The following is a 13,708-nucleotide window of genomic DNA, read 5'->3' on the forward strand; positions in this document are numbered from 1 at the left end:
TCCATACCGCGAGCATATGTCTTTGTATGATGTTGGGTAGTACGTATGCAATCTGTGGATGTTTATGTATGTGTATGTTTGGAGTCGGTGTAACATCGCAGAATCCATGGCCGAAAGGTTCTTGTGTGGTACTGGGTGATGTATCCACGAATCTCTGTAGTATTGCAGGATCGCTTTATAACTGGGATCGATGGGTGTCGGGTCCTCCACGGGGTCACCATCGGCAGCTCGGTAATTAGTGAAACCTCGAGCCACCCCATCTGCATAGAGGTTCCCCGTAACATCCTCGTGTCCCGGGGCCCAAATGATTGTCTGAGTATAGAGTATGTCTAGCTGTCTGCTACTTTATGTCAGTATCCGGTGTCCCTTGGCGCCGATTTTCCCTTTCTGATTATTTCTACATGCAGCCTAGAATCTGATGACAGTCAGCGCAGTGTTGCGCTCCATGCATTCTCTTATAGCTAAGGCAATGGCAATCTTGTCTGCTTGTATGACAGTTGCTTGGGAAACCGAAGCACAGGCTATGATCTTACCGCTTCTGTTTACCACAACCAATACCATATTTTTTTGCATTGGCCCAGTATTGCGAAGCATTCGTGAATCTCGAAATATTCGGGAACATTGTTGTTTTGTCGATATATGCCGCTCGAGCTTTTCTCCACCCTGCATGTAATGTCGGATCCATGTTTTGTGGTATTGGTGATACCCCATAAAATCTCTGATCTAGCATAGTAGTGCCTTGGTCTTTTAGTGTGTGTGCATACACCTTTCAAGGCCGACTCTATGAAGAGCTTGCCGGCTGGAGTTTGCGCAATCGAGTCTTCTGCGCTATAATTTAGTGCTCAGCCAGCTCATCAAAGGCGTTGTGGAGGCCGAGGGATAAAAGCTTTTCATTAGAAGTGTTCCCCTCAATGCTGTCTTATATGCCATCTTTATAATTTGATCAGCCTCATCTTGTTTCTCCCTATTCAGGGCATGATAAGGGAGCGTGTACATTACTCTGCTGATTACCAGGCTTTTCACGAGTCTGAGGGTGTCATGCTCGCCCATCCCTCTCCGATTATGGGCCACACGGGCTATTATCCAAATAATCTGTTGCGTTGTTTTTCTTATTGCATTTAAAGAGTGGAGACACCTGTTGTTCGATCGTAGCCACATTCCCAGCACTTTATGTGTTGCCGCTCTGGAATAACCGTCCCTTGAAACCGGATCTCGAGTGTGAGTCTGGGATCTTCTCTTTGTTTCTTGTCTTTTGTGAGGCGAATCAGTTCCGACTTCTCCGGCGAGCACTGTAATCCCTTTTCGTTTGTATATGGTTCTATTTATTGGCTGTCAATCGGAGCTTTTCCTCCATTTCGCCGAAGTTGCCCTTTGTTATCTTTATTGTTATATCATCTGCATATGAATAATGTTGAGTGTCGGGAATTTCTTGGAGCTTTTTAGCCAGTCCAATCATGGCTATGTTGAAGAGTGTATGTGAAATGGCTGATCCTTGTGGTTTGCCTCTGATCGGAGGATGGATGACGTTGGATTCATCGTATTCTACTTTGATGACAGTTGGTCTTTCGTTCAGGGAGCTTCGAACGTACTGATACGTCCTAATACCACAGTTGGTCTCGGCTAAGCCGTCCAGTATCCCTTTACGTTGTCAAAGGCTCCTTTTATGTCAATGGCCATGACAATGTGTTCTCCTGGTTTGGGGACGTTGGTTAAAACTTACTCTTTTAAAAGCAGGAGAATATTGTGCTGAAAGATACGGCCTGAAGCCAAACATGGTGTCAGGCATGAGGTTATTTTCTTCAAGATGACGTTGTAGTGAAATGTTAACTATTCTTTCGAACGCATTTCCTAGACATGATGTGAGAGACATGAGCGAAAATTTTCCAAAGCCAATTTTTTCCCTGGTTTTGATATTATGATAATAACAGCGTGTTTCCATTGATCATGATAATAACAGCGTGTTTCCATTGAAACGAAACACATCGTGTTTCGTTTCTTTAACACAATGATCATTTATGAAGCTCGTAAGGGCTGTGATAGATTCATCGTTCATGTTTCTGATCATGGTATTTGGTATTTGATCCGCCCCTTCCACTGTGTTCCGCTTTGTACAGGCGATTGCTTCTCGCACTTCTGCTTCCGTGAAGAGCTCATCCATTCTTGGGTGTGGGTGGCCATTGTAGTCAATTTGGTACAGAGGTGTCGAGACTTTGTCACCGAGAAAGAGAGAGATAAAGATGCAAGGAAAGGCAGGGAGGTTAACCAGACGCACATCCGGTCTGCTACCCTGCACTGGGGAAGGGATAAAATGGAGAAAAGAGCGAAGCATTTGGTATAGACTGCATGGAGAAGTTGGTCTTCAGTGCCTGGTACGAGTGTAACAATCTCTTCAAGTTTTTCTGGCTTTCGCGTCGTGTTTTGAGTGGGTCAATCATTGATCTAAGGATGCTCCACGCTTTCGCTCTTCCTAGTGTTCCCTGTAATGTACCACAAAAGCGTTCCAAGTGTGTTGTTGCAAGTTGACTAGCGTATTCTTCCGCCTCTTTTGTTATGTTTTTTTTTTAATTTTGAGCTTTCGGTTGCGTTTTTGCCGTTTCAATCACTTGGTCAAGCTTCTTCGTGCATCCCACAAATGCAGTACGCGAGGGTTGACCTCAGGTGTTTTCTGCGTCCCGGTGATACTTTTGGTGTGTTACGCCATCCTCATGTATGGAGTGGTACGGCATCCTCATGTGTTCTGTCCAGAGCAGCCAGGGTGGCATCATCGGCGCGTTCGTTTCCTATGATTCCACAGTGACTTAAAAGCCACTGAAACGTCATGGGGTGCCCTTTCATGTGTGATGTGTGAATAAGATTACGAATTTCATATACGAGCTCTTTGTACGGCCCGCGACGCAGTGCTGTTTTCGCTGCCCTGATAGTGGTCATTCTTTTTCGGCGTTACAGATCCTTTCACAGTTCGACAAGTCTCCGCTGTGCAGAACAAGCAAAATGGTAAGTAACAGAGAACATCTGCTCATTGGTCGGGTTATTCCATGTTCGAGTACTCGCACCTCATTTTCCAACGCAGTCGGAGAGTTAATCACAGAGCTGGAAACTATTCTAATTTTACATTACACTACTGCTTGTCAGCTGTTTTGTTTTTATGCTTATCCTGAGCATCAGGTCAAGGGTGATTCCACGTAAGATCGAACAAAGCATGGCTGGTCAACCTCCTAATTTTTTTTTTCAAAAACTTTATACATTGTTGCCAGGTCAGTGGAAAGAAGAGATCCGCAACTGGTTTCGCTGTAAATTGTTTGGAGGCGCAGTAAATCAATAATGATGGAGAGTTGGCGTACCATGCTTACCTGTTCTGCTGTTTCTTTCAAATTTGGCGATGAATTGCGCAAATGTTTTTAAAGCTACCAGTCTCAAGTTCATTTGACTACATATAGGCTTACTGGCACTTACGTTCAATTACATTTCGTTTGCCAACGTAGTGTGCATTTGTTTTAAAAATTCTCAAATTTGGTCTAAAAACGTTTTTTTTTTGCCTAGTTTGCAGGTTTTCATTTCACAAAGCACCTATGACAGAGTGGTGAAAATTCCGCATTCTTTTTCAACATGCCTATTTATAAACCTGCCAAAGCTTTTACTAGTAGCACTTCTCATTAAAATGAAAAAATCGGGCTAATTTTATGAAAAGAGCATGCAAGAGAAACTTCTGACGACGATTAAAAACATTTTTTATACTTTTTATGTTTTTCCCACTTATTCTACTGTACATCGGCTTTCACAATCAATAAAAAACATGTTGCATTGTATGATTTAGCTTGCAGTAACGGCCCGTCAGAAAGTTCCCTTGCGCAAGGACTGGTGAAGTCTATTTGCTGTGGTGTTGAGACTCTTACATATTTCTTTTTCAATATAGTAGACGCCGATCATGATATGTGAATAATGAGTTACAGTGGCTATCGTTTGAGAAAAGTCACTGTCAAAACGAAGAGAACGTCCAGTCGGGGCCAATACGAGTTGCATGCATCACGCTGGCTGAGCTCGAAATGGCGCCCACGCTGAAAATCAGCACCTACGTAGAAAAATAAAAGGTGACTTAAATTCTCCGTTAGCAGTTCTTTCTGAACAAATTTAACGTTTGTTGGTGTCATTGTTCAGGCTTGGGGTCACTTTACCCACAGCCAGCGTGCGGCAACTCATGTGTATACAATTTCAGTTAAAAAAATAACGTCAGCGGAAACGTAAACGTTAAAAAAATCGTTTAACCGTCTTCACCAATGTTTTAATCAGAAAAGCAATAAGATTTGAGGAAAAGCGCTAATTACCAATAATTAGGTATTCAGATGAACAGTGAGGTGCACATCACGAATAGCGTAATGCAATCAGGCCCTTTATCTTTGTCGGTCGATGTTCGTCTTCTAGCACTTTGTGTTGCATTTTTTCCGTTTTCTTTACTGCAGTAAGTGGCTGAGCCTGACCAGATTATGCACTGTTTACAAACCAGATTATCAAATAGAAGCAAAGATGCAGTAGTTTTTATCGTATTAAGAGGCGCAGACCTTATGTATAATGAGCGGTATGTAGCAGGAACCCCCGATGCTGTTCGTGTTTATAATGCAAACACTCCTTGACAAGGTTACCGCTCTCAACGCAGTAGCCCCACTGTGCACGCCACTCTCCTTTGGAAAGGGCGCTTTCTTCATCATATCGACCCTTTTGCAAACTATATTGAATGAGTGTCTATTAGAAACACTTCTTTTAAGAGAGTACTGGTTGATTCCGACAGTCCGTTTTGTTTGTTCTACTTCTTCTGGCTCGTGGTAGGGAGAATTGAAATTTTGCATTTATTATATGCCCATGCTTTGCTGAACTTTTCGTAAAATATAAAAATGAAGTGTTCTTTTTGAAGGCAGCAGTCGCATTGCACTTCTCCTTCAATATCATTTGCTTGGCCGAGTTGTAGGTAGATTTTTTTATTTAGTGCACATACCCGCCTAAATTGCCTGTTTATTAGTATGCTCATGTGACCGATGGATCACCTGTTCGTGTCGGTAGTCTGTTGTAGCAGTTACACAAGAATGGACCTTAAAAACAATAGCAATGTTTCACCGTATTGTGTACAAGCATCATACAATTTACCGCAAATACGGAGCTTTAGTACATGTTAATTCTGGTGCTCAGTGAGACTTCAAAGCACTGCCGAACGACAATGCATAGAAGGCGGCTGCACGACAACATGCGGCATACTTCGTTTCTTTTGGTTTTTTATTTTCGCAGGTTGATTCTCGCGTGCATGAGTCACACACGAGAAAATGTATTGCATCAATCAGTTTGTTGATTCAAATGCTTCATCACGTCACTGTATTTCTCTAAAACCCTTTATATGCGCGTGCATATATAATTATGATCCGCGTTACGAATTTCTTCATGTTCTCTCTCTTTTCAGTGCACAGATCTTCGCCTGCAACCGCCCTGCTCTCTCTGGTTCTGCTGTGGCTTCTGGTAGCCGATCACTGAGGCCATCCATGCCGGCCTCTCTCTTTCCGCTTTACTCAAAAAGCCGCTCACTCGCCGAGTTCAAGTCATACCCCCATCTCTCTGCGTTCTCGATGTGTTCTCACTGTCACCGAAAAAGTGTAAACGAAGCAACAAAAAAAATTAAAGAAAGCACAAAGACATCGACATACTTCACAACTCGCGCCTCACCGCACCTCCGTTGGTGCTCAGAGCTCGACTGTCTTCGTACGCAGAAGAGGACGAAGATCGTGCTGTGTGTGTGTGTATGTGTGTGTGTTCGACGTGCCCGCTGTGGAAAACGACGCTACAATTCAATGCGCACAGACTGTCGGTCATGAATTCACGCCGATTTCACTCTACCCTCTCGATGTCTCCCTCACCTCGCATCCAACGTGAACTTCAAGTTCTTCTTTTCCTCCTATCAGTGCTTCTCCACTTATTATTCGTGTGCGGCAGGCACGAAGGGCCTCTTGAAGCTCGACGTCGTTTTTTTTCCGCAGTTATGTGAGCGCTAGTTTATGTGCGCGTGTGTACCGTGCTCGTGTGTGCGTGTGTGGCAGATCATTGGACCGCACTGCTTCCTCACGAAAAAACAAAGAACTGTCATTGAAGAACCTCGATGAAGATGTTCGCAGCACGTCTTCATGGTGGCCGGAGAGGACTCAATGGTGGAAACATAGGAAAGTCGTGAGAAACAAAACTGAACAATACGAATGATGGTGCGTCATCCTGTGTACTATCTCTATCTCTCCATCTCTATCTCGAAGAGCGAAATGACAGCAGCGTTATATAGGCGCGGTCACCGCGACGTATTGCACTGTTCCTGAAACGAGGACAGTGACCCCTTTCTGCGACATGACCCCTTTCTGCGACATGTCACTCATCCGACATCCCGTTCGAGTTTGCGTTGTTGTTTTCCTTTTCGCTTTTGTTGTTTCATTTTGTTACTTAGAATCTCCCCGACACTCGAAATGTAGAAGAAATGGGTTTGGACGGGGTTGTTGCGAGAAGCTGGGATAACCGCTGTTTGTTAAAGAACTGGATTGTAAATGGAAGAAAGCGCACCAGAGAAAGGCCGAAAGTTCGGTGGGAAAGTAGGATTTAAGAGCTTGCGTGAGTGAAGTGGCCGCACGATGCACAGGACCGGATTGAACAGCTTTTTTATCGTTTCACTACGCACACGCTGTCCCCTAGTGGGAAAATTTTGAAACGTCGCGGTAGCGTCTCCGGACATTTTCTAGTCTCTGAGGCTGTTGTTCTACTCGTATTGCTTGTTCCGAATCACGCGCTAAGCTTTGCCTCCCGAAAATGGCAGCAGATGGCAGCACAGAAAAGTGAAAAAAGGTGGATTGGAGAAACGAGGTAGTTGCACACTGATCTGCATCGGGTCAGGCTGACGATAATGACGCTGATAGTGAAGATGATGAATAAGCACGACGTGATAAGAGGCCGTTCGTCAAAATATGAACGAGGTTGTCTTCGAAAGAGGCCGCTTGCCCTTGCCCAGTCCACAATGAAAATCGAGCGAAGGGTGGCATGCTTTCGAGTGCGTTTAGCTGGTGTTGATGAAGATTTCAGTCTGCTTCCCGTTCGTGTCTGGCTACAGAATCTCATAAAGTCGTTCACGTGCTTGACACTAAAACAATGTGTTCATATAAATGTGTTGCGCACGCGGTAGTAGTTGAAATACTTCCTTTTCGTATGAGAACTATCTCCATCTGTGTTCAGGCCGAGGCAGCGAAGAAAATTGGTGCTGGTTTCCCAGTCAGAAAAAAAATGTACTAAGATTGGACCCGACACCAAGGCCCAATAACGGTGGTCGTTGTGCTATAAGGACTAACACTGGTGAATGGCAACGCGAGGATGAGTCAGTCTAAATGCTCGAAGCACAGGAATTCCATATAAACTTACATTGATCGTTTGGTGTTCTTGTTCTAAAAGAAGTTGGCGCTCTCTTTGTTGCTAATCTCGTGTCTAAACATGCGATTGCGATAGCACTTATATAAGCACTCTAGGCGCTATTTCACTGTGGCTGTCGGCGTGAGGTCCCGTTAAAGTCCAAAAGCTACAACATAAAACCGATCACCGTATACTCTATATGCGAGCTTTTGTTTATTTTTTCCTGCGATTCCACTCTTACGCTACGCTTCTTGTAGTTCAGAGAGCTAAGATCACGCGCATATGAGCATGGCAGCGTTTTCTCGAATAGAATCTATCGGGCGTGCACTTTTGAAAAAGAAATTTGAGCGTATATCAAGTTTACTGTTATAAGTTGTTGAATTTGCAGCAGTAAGTTAGTCACAATGTCGTTACCCTGACATGCTCTAAATCACGACTTCGCTCCCCTCTGTGGCTATATACCGCACTTGAGTAGCGGTAATATTTAACAAAAACAAATGCCGGGTATTAAAAATTGACTTGCAGATTCCCCGCTATGCGGTGCACAAGTGGTGGGACCATGACTTCTGCACTGAAAACATCGTAGTAATGTTTTTGTTGTTTTTGGCGACACTATAAGGCACAACGCCTGCACTTTTTTTTTAGTGTGCACTTGGATATTCAGCAACAATACTGCCTCACGTCACGCTCGGCCAGTGTCCTTAATTGGTTGCTGTAGTCAAACGACCGCGCCGAAAAGGTGTTGATCATCACCAGTTCGAATTGTATGCAGTAAGCTCATTGCTATTATTTAACGCTTCCTTTTGTGGCGGCCACTCTCAGCTTTGCTTGCTAGCTTATTGCTGCTTTCTGATGAGTATTCGGGAAAGTTGGAGCACAAAAATAAACATACACCTAGGTCGAGAAACACCAGATAAGTGCGCCTTTTATTTTAACTTTCCCAATTTTCACCATCTCGCCCAAAATCAGGTTTGGTTAAACGATCTTTTAACATGGTTTTCATTTCATATAGAACGATCACCATCTTTCAGACAGGCGCAGAACTGATATTCCACTGTTCTCGTTCTGCGGCTTGTGCTCAACACTCTCCTTGTTTTGTTTAAAAAGATGGTTCTTAGTTTTTTTTTTCGTTTTTTTTTTCTAATAGGAGTTATACTGACATCTCTTAGCCTTGCTTTACAACTAAGTATATCGCCAATTTCACATATTTTTCCACTTCCCTTTTTCTTCACATTGTAATTCTTATCAAAATCCGGCTTGTGAATTCACACGCTAAAGATAAACACACACGCATTCACACGCTCCGTAGATAAAGTGGCTATTAAAACTATTCGGTACGATTCCATGTTGTGGTGCACTGATAAAGTTATTTCCAGGCGACGGTATATATTGCGTTTTTTTCTCTTCTACCTTTGAAGTAACAAACAGTGACACATGCAAAGTTTAAAGCTATAAACAAACAAACAAACAAACCTCATCTTGTGGACTTGCCTGTAAAGCGTGCTTCTTTGTAGCAATAGTGTTTATGCAACACAGCCAACTTTACTTATCTATACCAGTTTTTTTTTTTTTTGGGGGGGGGGGGGGAGGGGGCAAGACAATTGCAATAGCTGATTTGCCTCCTTTAAAACGTTAACTTTATTGCTGTTTTCCCAAAGTAAGCTAACGAATATTTTACACTCGCCTGTGGTAAACATTTTCGCAAGGTTTCTCGTTCAGCTGGACCATTTATTGTATTTTTTCAGAGCCACAGAAGACCTCGGACGGTGGCGCCTTCAACAAACAAGGTCAGAACGCAAGCTTGGTTTTTTATACTTTTCTTGCAGCTGACGCTAGTGTTCCTGCATGGATCAAAGAGGCGCTAACTACAAAGGAAGAGCTCAAAGCCGTGCGGTGCAATTCCTCTGGTTACGTGCTTGATTAAACGGCACAGTCAAAGGTAACAGAGGCTTAGGAAAGTCAAAACTCACCGTGGCTTAGTTCTCTTGTAAGTTTGAAAAAGTTATGTTGAACATTAATAAACACCAACACGAGGCTAACGACTGGATGAGCGTACTGTTTGCTCTCTCAGCTGCTGTTTTATTTAATTGTGCTACTAAACAATCAGTATATGTACAGTCCTCAACAAGCTTAACAATAACGCCCCGATGCAATACCTGGTCTGCAATGACTGATGCCTTTTGTAGAGATGAGCTTTTGTAGAGATAGTACCTCGGCATCCTCGGATAGTATGTCGGCACGAATGGGTGACATCTCGGCAACGAAGCCCAAGCTACACGGTGCTAGCGTCAACCAAATGGGTTCCAGACATGCGTCAGAGCGTTCGTGTTGAGCTTGCTGACGACTGCTGGTTCAGAATTTTATTTAGATTGTCCCGGAATTTGGCAGTGACTTCATGGTGGAAGTTTCTGACTTTTTCACAACAGGCTCTTGTTTCACATGAGCCTTGTCTGCGTTATCGGACAGTTACACTCTAAAATTTAGTTCTTGATGGATCGCAAGCACTATTAGCGGGTGAGCGATGGCCAGCTTTTTAGACAATCGCAATGTCCCGTGTTACACAGCGCATTCTGATCGCGACAGACAGTCTTTTAAAGTGGCATAGTTTTCATGATTATCTGCGCTACACACACACGGACAGAGGTACAACTGTAGAACACGCGCGCAAGTTCTCAACTGTTCAACTCTTAGAGCCTGCGTGCAGGTGGAACCGGGAGCTACAACATCTGGTTAGGAATTGTTTATTGTTTCCCGAAAACGTGAGCACGCGCGCACGGTGGCGCAAAAGGAAAAGGGGAAAAAAGGCGCACGGTTCGAGTTGTTTTTTTTGTTGTTGTTGTTCTTGTTCCCGCGCCGCCCGACCACAGTTTCTATTTTGTTTCTTAGTGATGCCGAAGGCGCCAACATCGGGACGCGACGTAAGAGGATGCGCTACAAACTGTGAACGAAGAAACACAACTCTATCTTCATTAACACAGAAGAACACTGCAGCGGTGGACTCAAATAGCTGCGAAAAAGTAAGAGATATACCGGTTAAACAAATCTGTCATGTAAACACAAACACATCAACAGCCTGTATCAATCTCGAAGTTTACGTCACACATTCCTGAGGAGAGTTCTACTCGTGCTCCGCAAGAGACTGAATTCCTTGTCTGACATCGAGATAGACTCCTGATTCACACGATTGTTTCCCGTATTTCTAACAAAGAAGGCTCCAAAGAATCCCAGCTTTAGTTTTTGCCTATCTGGTGAAGGAAGGTTTGTGTCTGCTAAGTCAACGGTGTCCATTTTTTTTGTCCGTGTATGTGCTGCGGAGCTTGCCATAAATAACTATGAACTCACACAACTGTTTCACATGGTTTTATATTATTATTATTATTATTATTATTATTATTATTATTATTATTATTATTATTATTATTATTATTATTATTATTATTATTATTATTATTATTATTATTATTATTATTATTATAATAAGTGTGAGTAGTAGTAGTAGTAGTAGTAGTAGTAGTAGTAGTATGCTGTCAAATTTTTGCCTAATTTGTGATAATGACTCGTTCCGCTCAAATATTGTTTGTTCGCCACCGGAAGTAGCGTGTTTGTCGGTATGAAACAATGATAGACCAGTCTTTATCTCTTCTTGAATTCGTCTGTTTCTCGAGCAACTTTTTATTTTGTTTTAACATTCCTTAATGCACTGATTGCTCCGACTCAACAGAAGTTTATTGCTCAGTAGAACTGGTGCGATGTCAGCCGTTTCGTTTCATTGTTGCTTGAACGAACAAGCAAGCTTGGAATCGTGCGTTTATGAAGGCAGCGCCATGCGTCGAAGATAGATGGAGCGATCGATTGCTCTGGTTTCAACCAACGTTCACGTGTGGCGCTCCAGTATCGCGAGCATTGTTTCTCCCCGTTCGTCAATGCTCTTCCTGCTCCTGTGTGGCGGTTGCTTTTAAATCGTGCCAGTTTCACTCTCCTGTATGAAACTCTTATCTATACTCCGGCACGTAATAACACCACGATGTGTCAATGTATGCAAACCGCTGAACGTGTTCAGTCACCATCAGACTGACTCTGCCAGAACCCCTTTTTTAGCGCAGAGCACTTCAGAGAGGCAAGCTTTCGTCTCCACTCTTAGCCACAAACGCTTCGAATCTACTCTTAGCCACAACCCGCAAAGCAGATTGACACCATTTTTGAGTGGTCCAGCAGGTGTAGGAGCACGTAAAGCGTTGGAGCGTTTATGTGTTGTTACTTATTTATTTATTTTATTTATTTATTTATCAATACTGTTGGCCGAAGGCAGTTACAGAGCGGTTGCGTTACAAGATATGCAATAAAAATGAAAAAAATGCAGTCGTCATGACATTTTCGCCATGCCCACCTTTTTTCACAAAAGGGAAAAGAAAAGTGAGCCCCGTAACTGTCTGCATCTGGTGCGACACCTCAACAGTAGCTCACAAGGGATGGGGGTGAGGAGGGATAAAAAGAATAAGATTAAAAGGTAAATGGAGAGAGAGGCTCAGCGACAGGGAGCGACGGAAGTAAAGAGAAGATAGGAAAGATGAACACGGTCACAGAAGTCTGAGGACGTGGCACCACTGGCGAGAGTTCTTGGCGGCGATAGGAGATGGCGTAGGGATAATCCAGACGGCCAGAGCTGCACTGTCGTCGGAGATCGCGAGGGCGCAACCGGTCGGCATGAAATCCAGCGAGCGAGTCATGGTGCTCGTTGTGCAGTCTTCTTGCTGTATCCCAAGTGCAGAAAGTAATACAGGACTTTGCAACTGCTAATGAAGTGGAATTGAAACTTGTTTCATAAACCGAGAGCAATTGGGTGTGAAGATCAGCAATTCGTCGCCAGTGCTGAAGAACAGGACGATGCACCACAATGAAGTGAAATTCATCATAGTAGACATTGCTGTCCTGTTGTTTCGCTTCAGTGTTGATACAGATGAGCTGCTGATAATGCAGCATACGAGAAGCGTATTCTTCACCGAAGGAGGCAGATGAATTGACAGGCGCAGTGAAAAAAGTTATGTCAATCAAAAAAGAGGGGCAATCGCCATAATACTTCTAAAGTGTGCTTGCGGTGCCACCGTGGAGGCCCATTGGTAGCAGCTCTCGGCTGCTTACCCGAAAAGCACGGGTTGGATCCCCACCGCTGCGGTCGCATCTATTCGTAGAAGGGCTTGGAATGCTATAGATTTGTTCGCCATTTCAGTTGGGTGCACGCTAAAGAACCCCTGAACCTCAAAATTACACGATCCCCTCCTTTACGGCGTCTCATAGACCGAGTCACTTCGGAATGTTCAACACTATAAAGCAACCAACAATTTATTCCAGTATAGCTTGTAATTGTCTTCATGAAGATGACAAAAAAAACTGCTGAAGGCAGACAATATGACAGTCGGGAACGAGGTCACATTGGCCAAGACAACGATCATGAGTTTCACGGCTTCGACTCCGATGCACGTGCCGCCCAGCGTAGCTCTCCAGGGGCGAAGCCACGAAGTACCACACCAGGCCCCCGACCCCCAAGCCCACTTCCCCAAAAAATTTTCCGCCTTCGCATATAGGAGAAAAAATTTTCAAACTGGTGCCCCTTCCGAAATCAAGGTGCTCCCCCCTGCACCTGGAAAATGTTCTGACTACGCCCCTGGTTCACTCCATCTGTTCTTCCACTTCGCCTCGTCTTCTATCATTCAACGTGGTCGCGCACTCGACGACTTAAACACGTCACCGTACTCCCGTTAGGAGCCGCTTCCCATTTTATGACATGCGGTGAAAGCCAGCCCGCAAAAAGTGTCGCTGTTTGCGTGGCGTTTCCTATCTTTCACACATTGGCGAGGCACTCGTTTCATTTATGAATAAAGGAACCGACGCCCTATATGTCATAGGGCACTGAATATATACTATGCAAGGGTATACGCGCATGTCGTTGGTTACCTCATGTCGCCTTATGCACTCCTAACGGTCGTGCCAATAGGAGGAACCGCAGCGCGTACCCCTTTTGAGCTATAGTTGTGTTCAATGCTGGCGAGGGTAATGGGTTTTCAGCGCCCTATCCCATTTGCCTTTCTCAGGGTTAACGTCAGACTTCTAGGATTAGTTTGCGCCTATAGAGACACGCAGAGGCATGCACGCAAGCACGTAATCACGCACCGGCTAGTGCCCAACAAGAGCTGAATCGATGGAAATATACGGCCCCGTGCGTTGAGTATTCCCGAAGGAACGTTTCTTCTTCCTTGCAACGCCGCATCTCATTTGTATGCCAACAGCCCCGTTTTCG

At 44.1% G+C, this 13,708-nt stretch overlaps 2 protein-coding genes across 3 annotated transcripts in view; both read left to right on the plus strand.

Annotated features, from left to right (window-relative positions):
- LOC142817696 (suppressor of lurcher protein 1-like) overlaps nt 1–5,717 on the plus strand; it is a 219,706-nt gene extending 213,989 nt beyond the window's left edge. For both annotated transcript variants that reach the window (XM_075895050.1, XM_075895049.1), the window contains 2 exons: nt 2,947–2,994; nt 5,444–5,717. In XM_075895050.1, the coding sequence (XP_075751165.1) occupies nt 2,947–2,994; nt 5,444–5,514 (119 nt within the window). In that variant the 3' untranslated portion in view covers nt 5,515–5,717. The remainder of the gene's footprint in view (nt 1–2,946; nt 2,995–5,443) is intronic.
- A 375-nt stretch (nt 5,718–6,092) lies between these two features.
- LOC142817695 (suppressor of lurcher protein 1-like) overlaps nt 6,093–13,708 on the plus strand; it is a 238,064-nt gene continuing 230,448 nt past the window's right edge. Inside the window, exons 1-2 of the mRNA XM_075895048.1 lie at nt 6,093–6,233; nt 9,159–9,200. The gene's annotated coding sequence lies outside the window, so the exon portion shown is untranslated. The remainder of the gene's footprint in view (nt 6,234–9,158; nt 9,201–13,708) is intronic.

This window comes from Rhipicephalus microplus, chromosome 5 (assembly GCF_043290135.1).
Source record: "Rhipicephalus microplus isolate Deutch F79 chromosome 5, USDA_Rmic, whole genome shotgun sequence".
Taxonomy (NCBI): domain Eukaryota; kingdom Metazoa; phylum Arthropoda; class Arachnida; order Ixodida; family Ixodidae; genus Rhipicephalus; species Rhipicephalus microplus.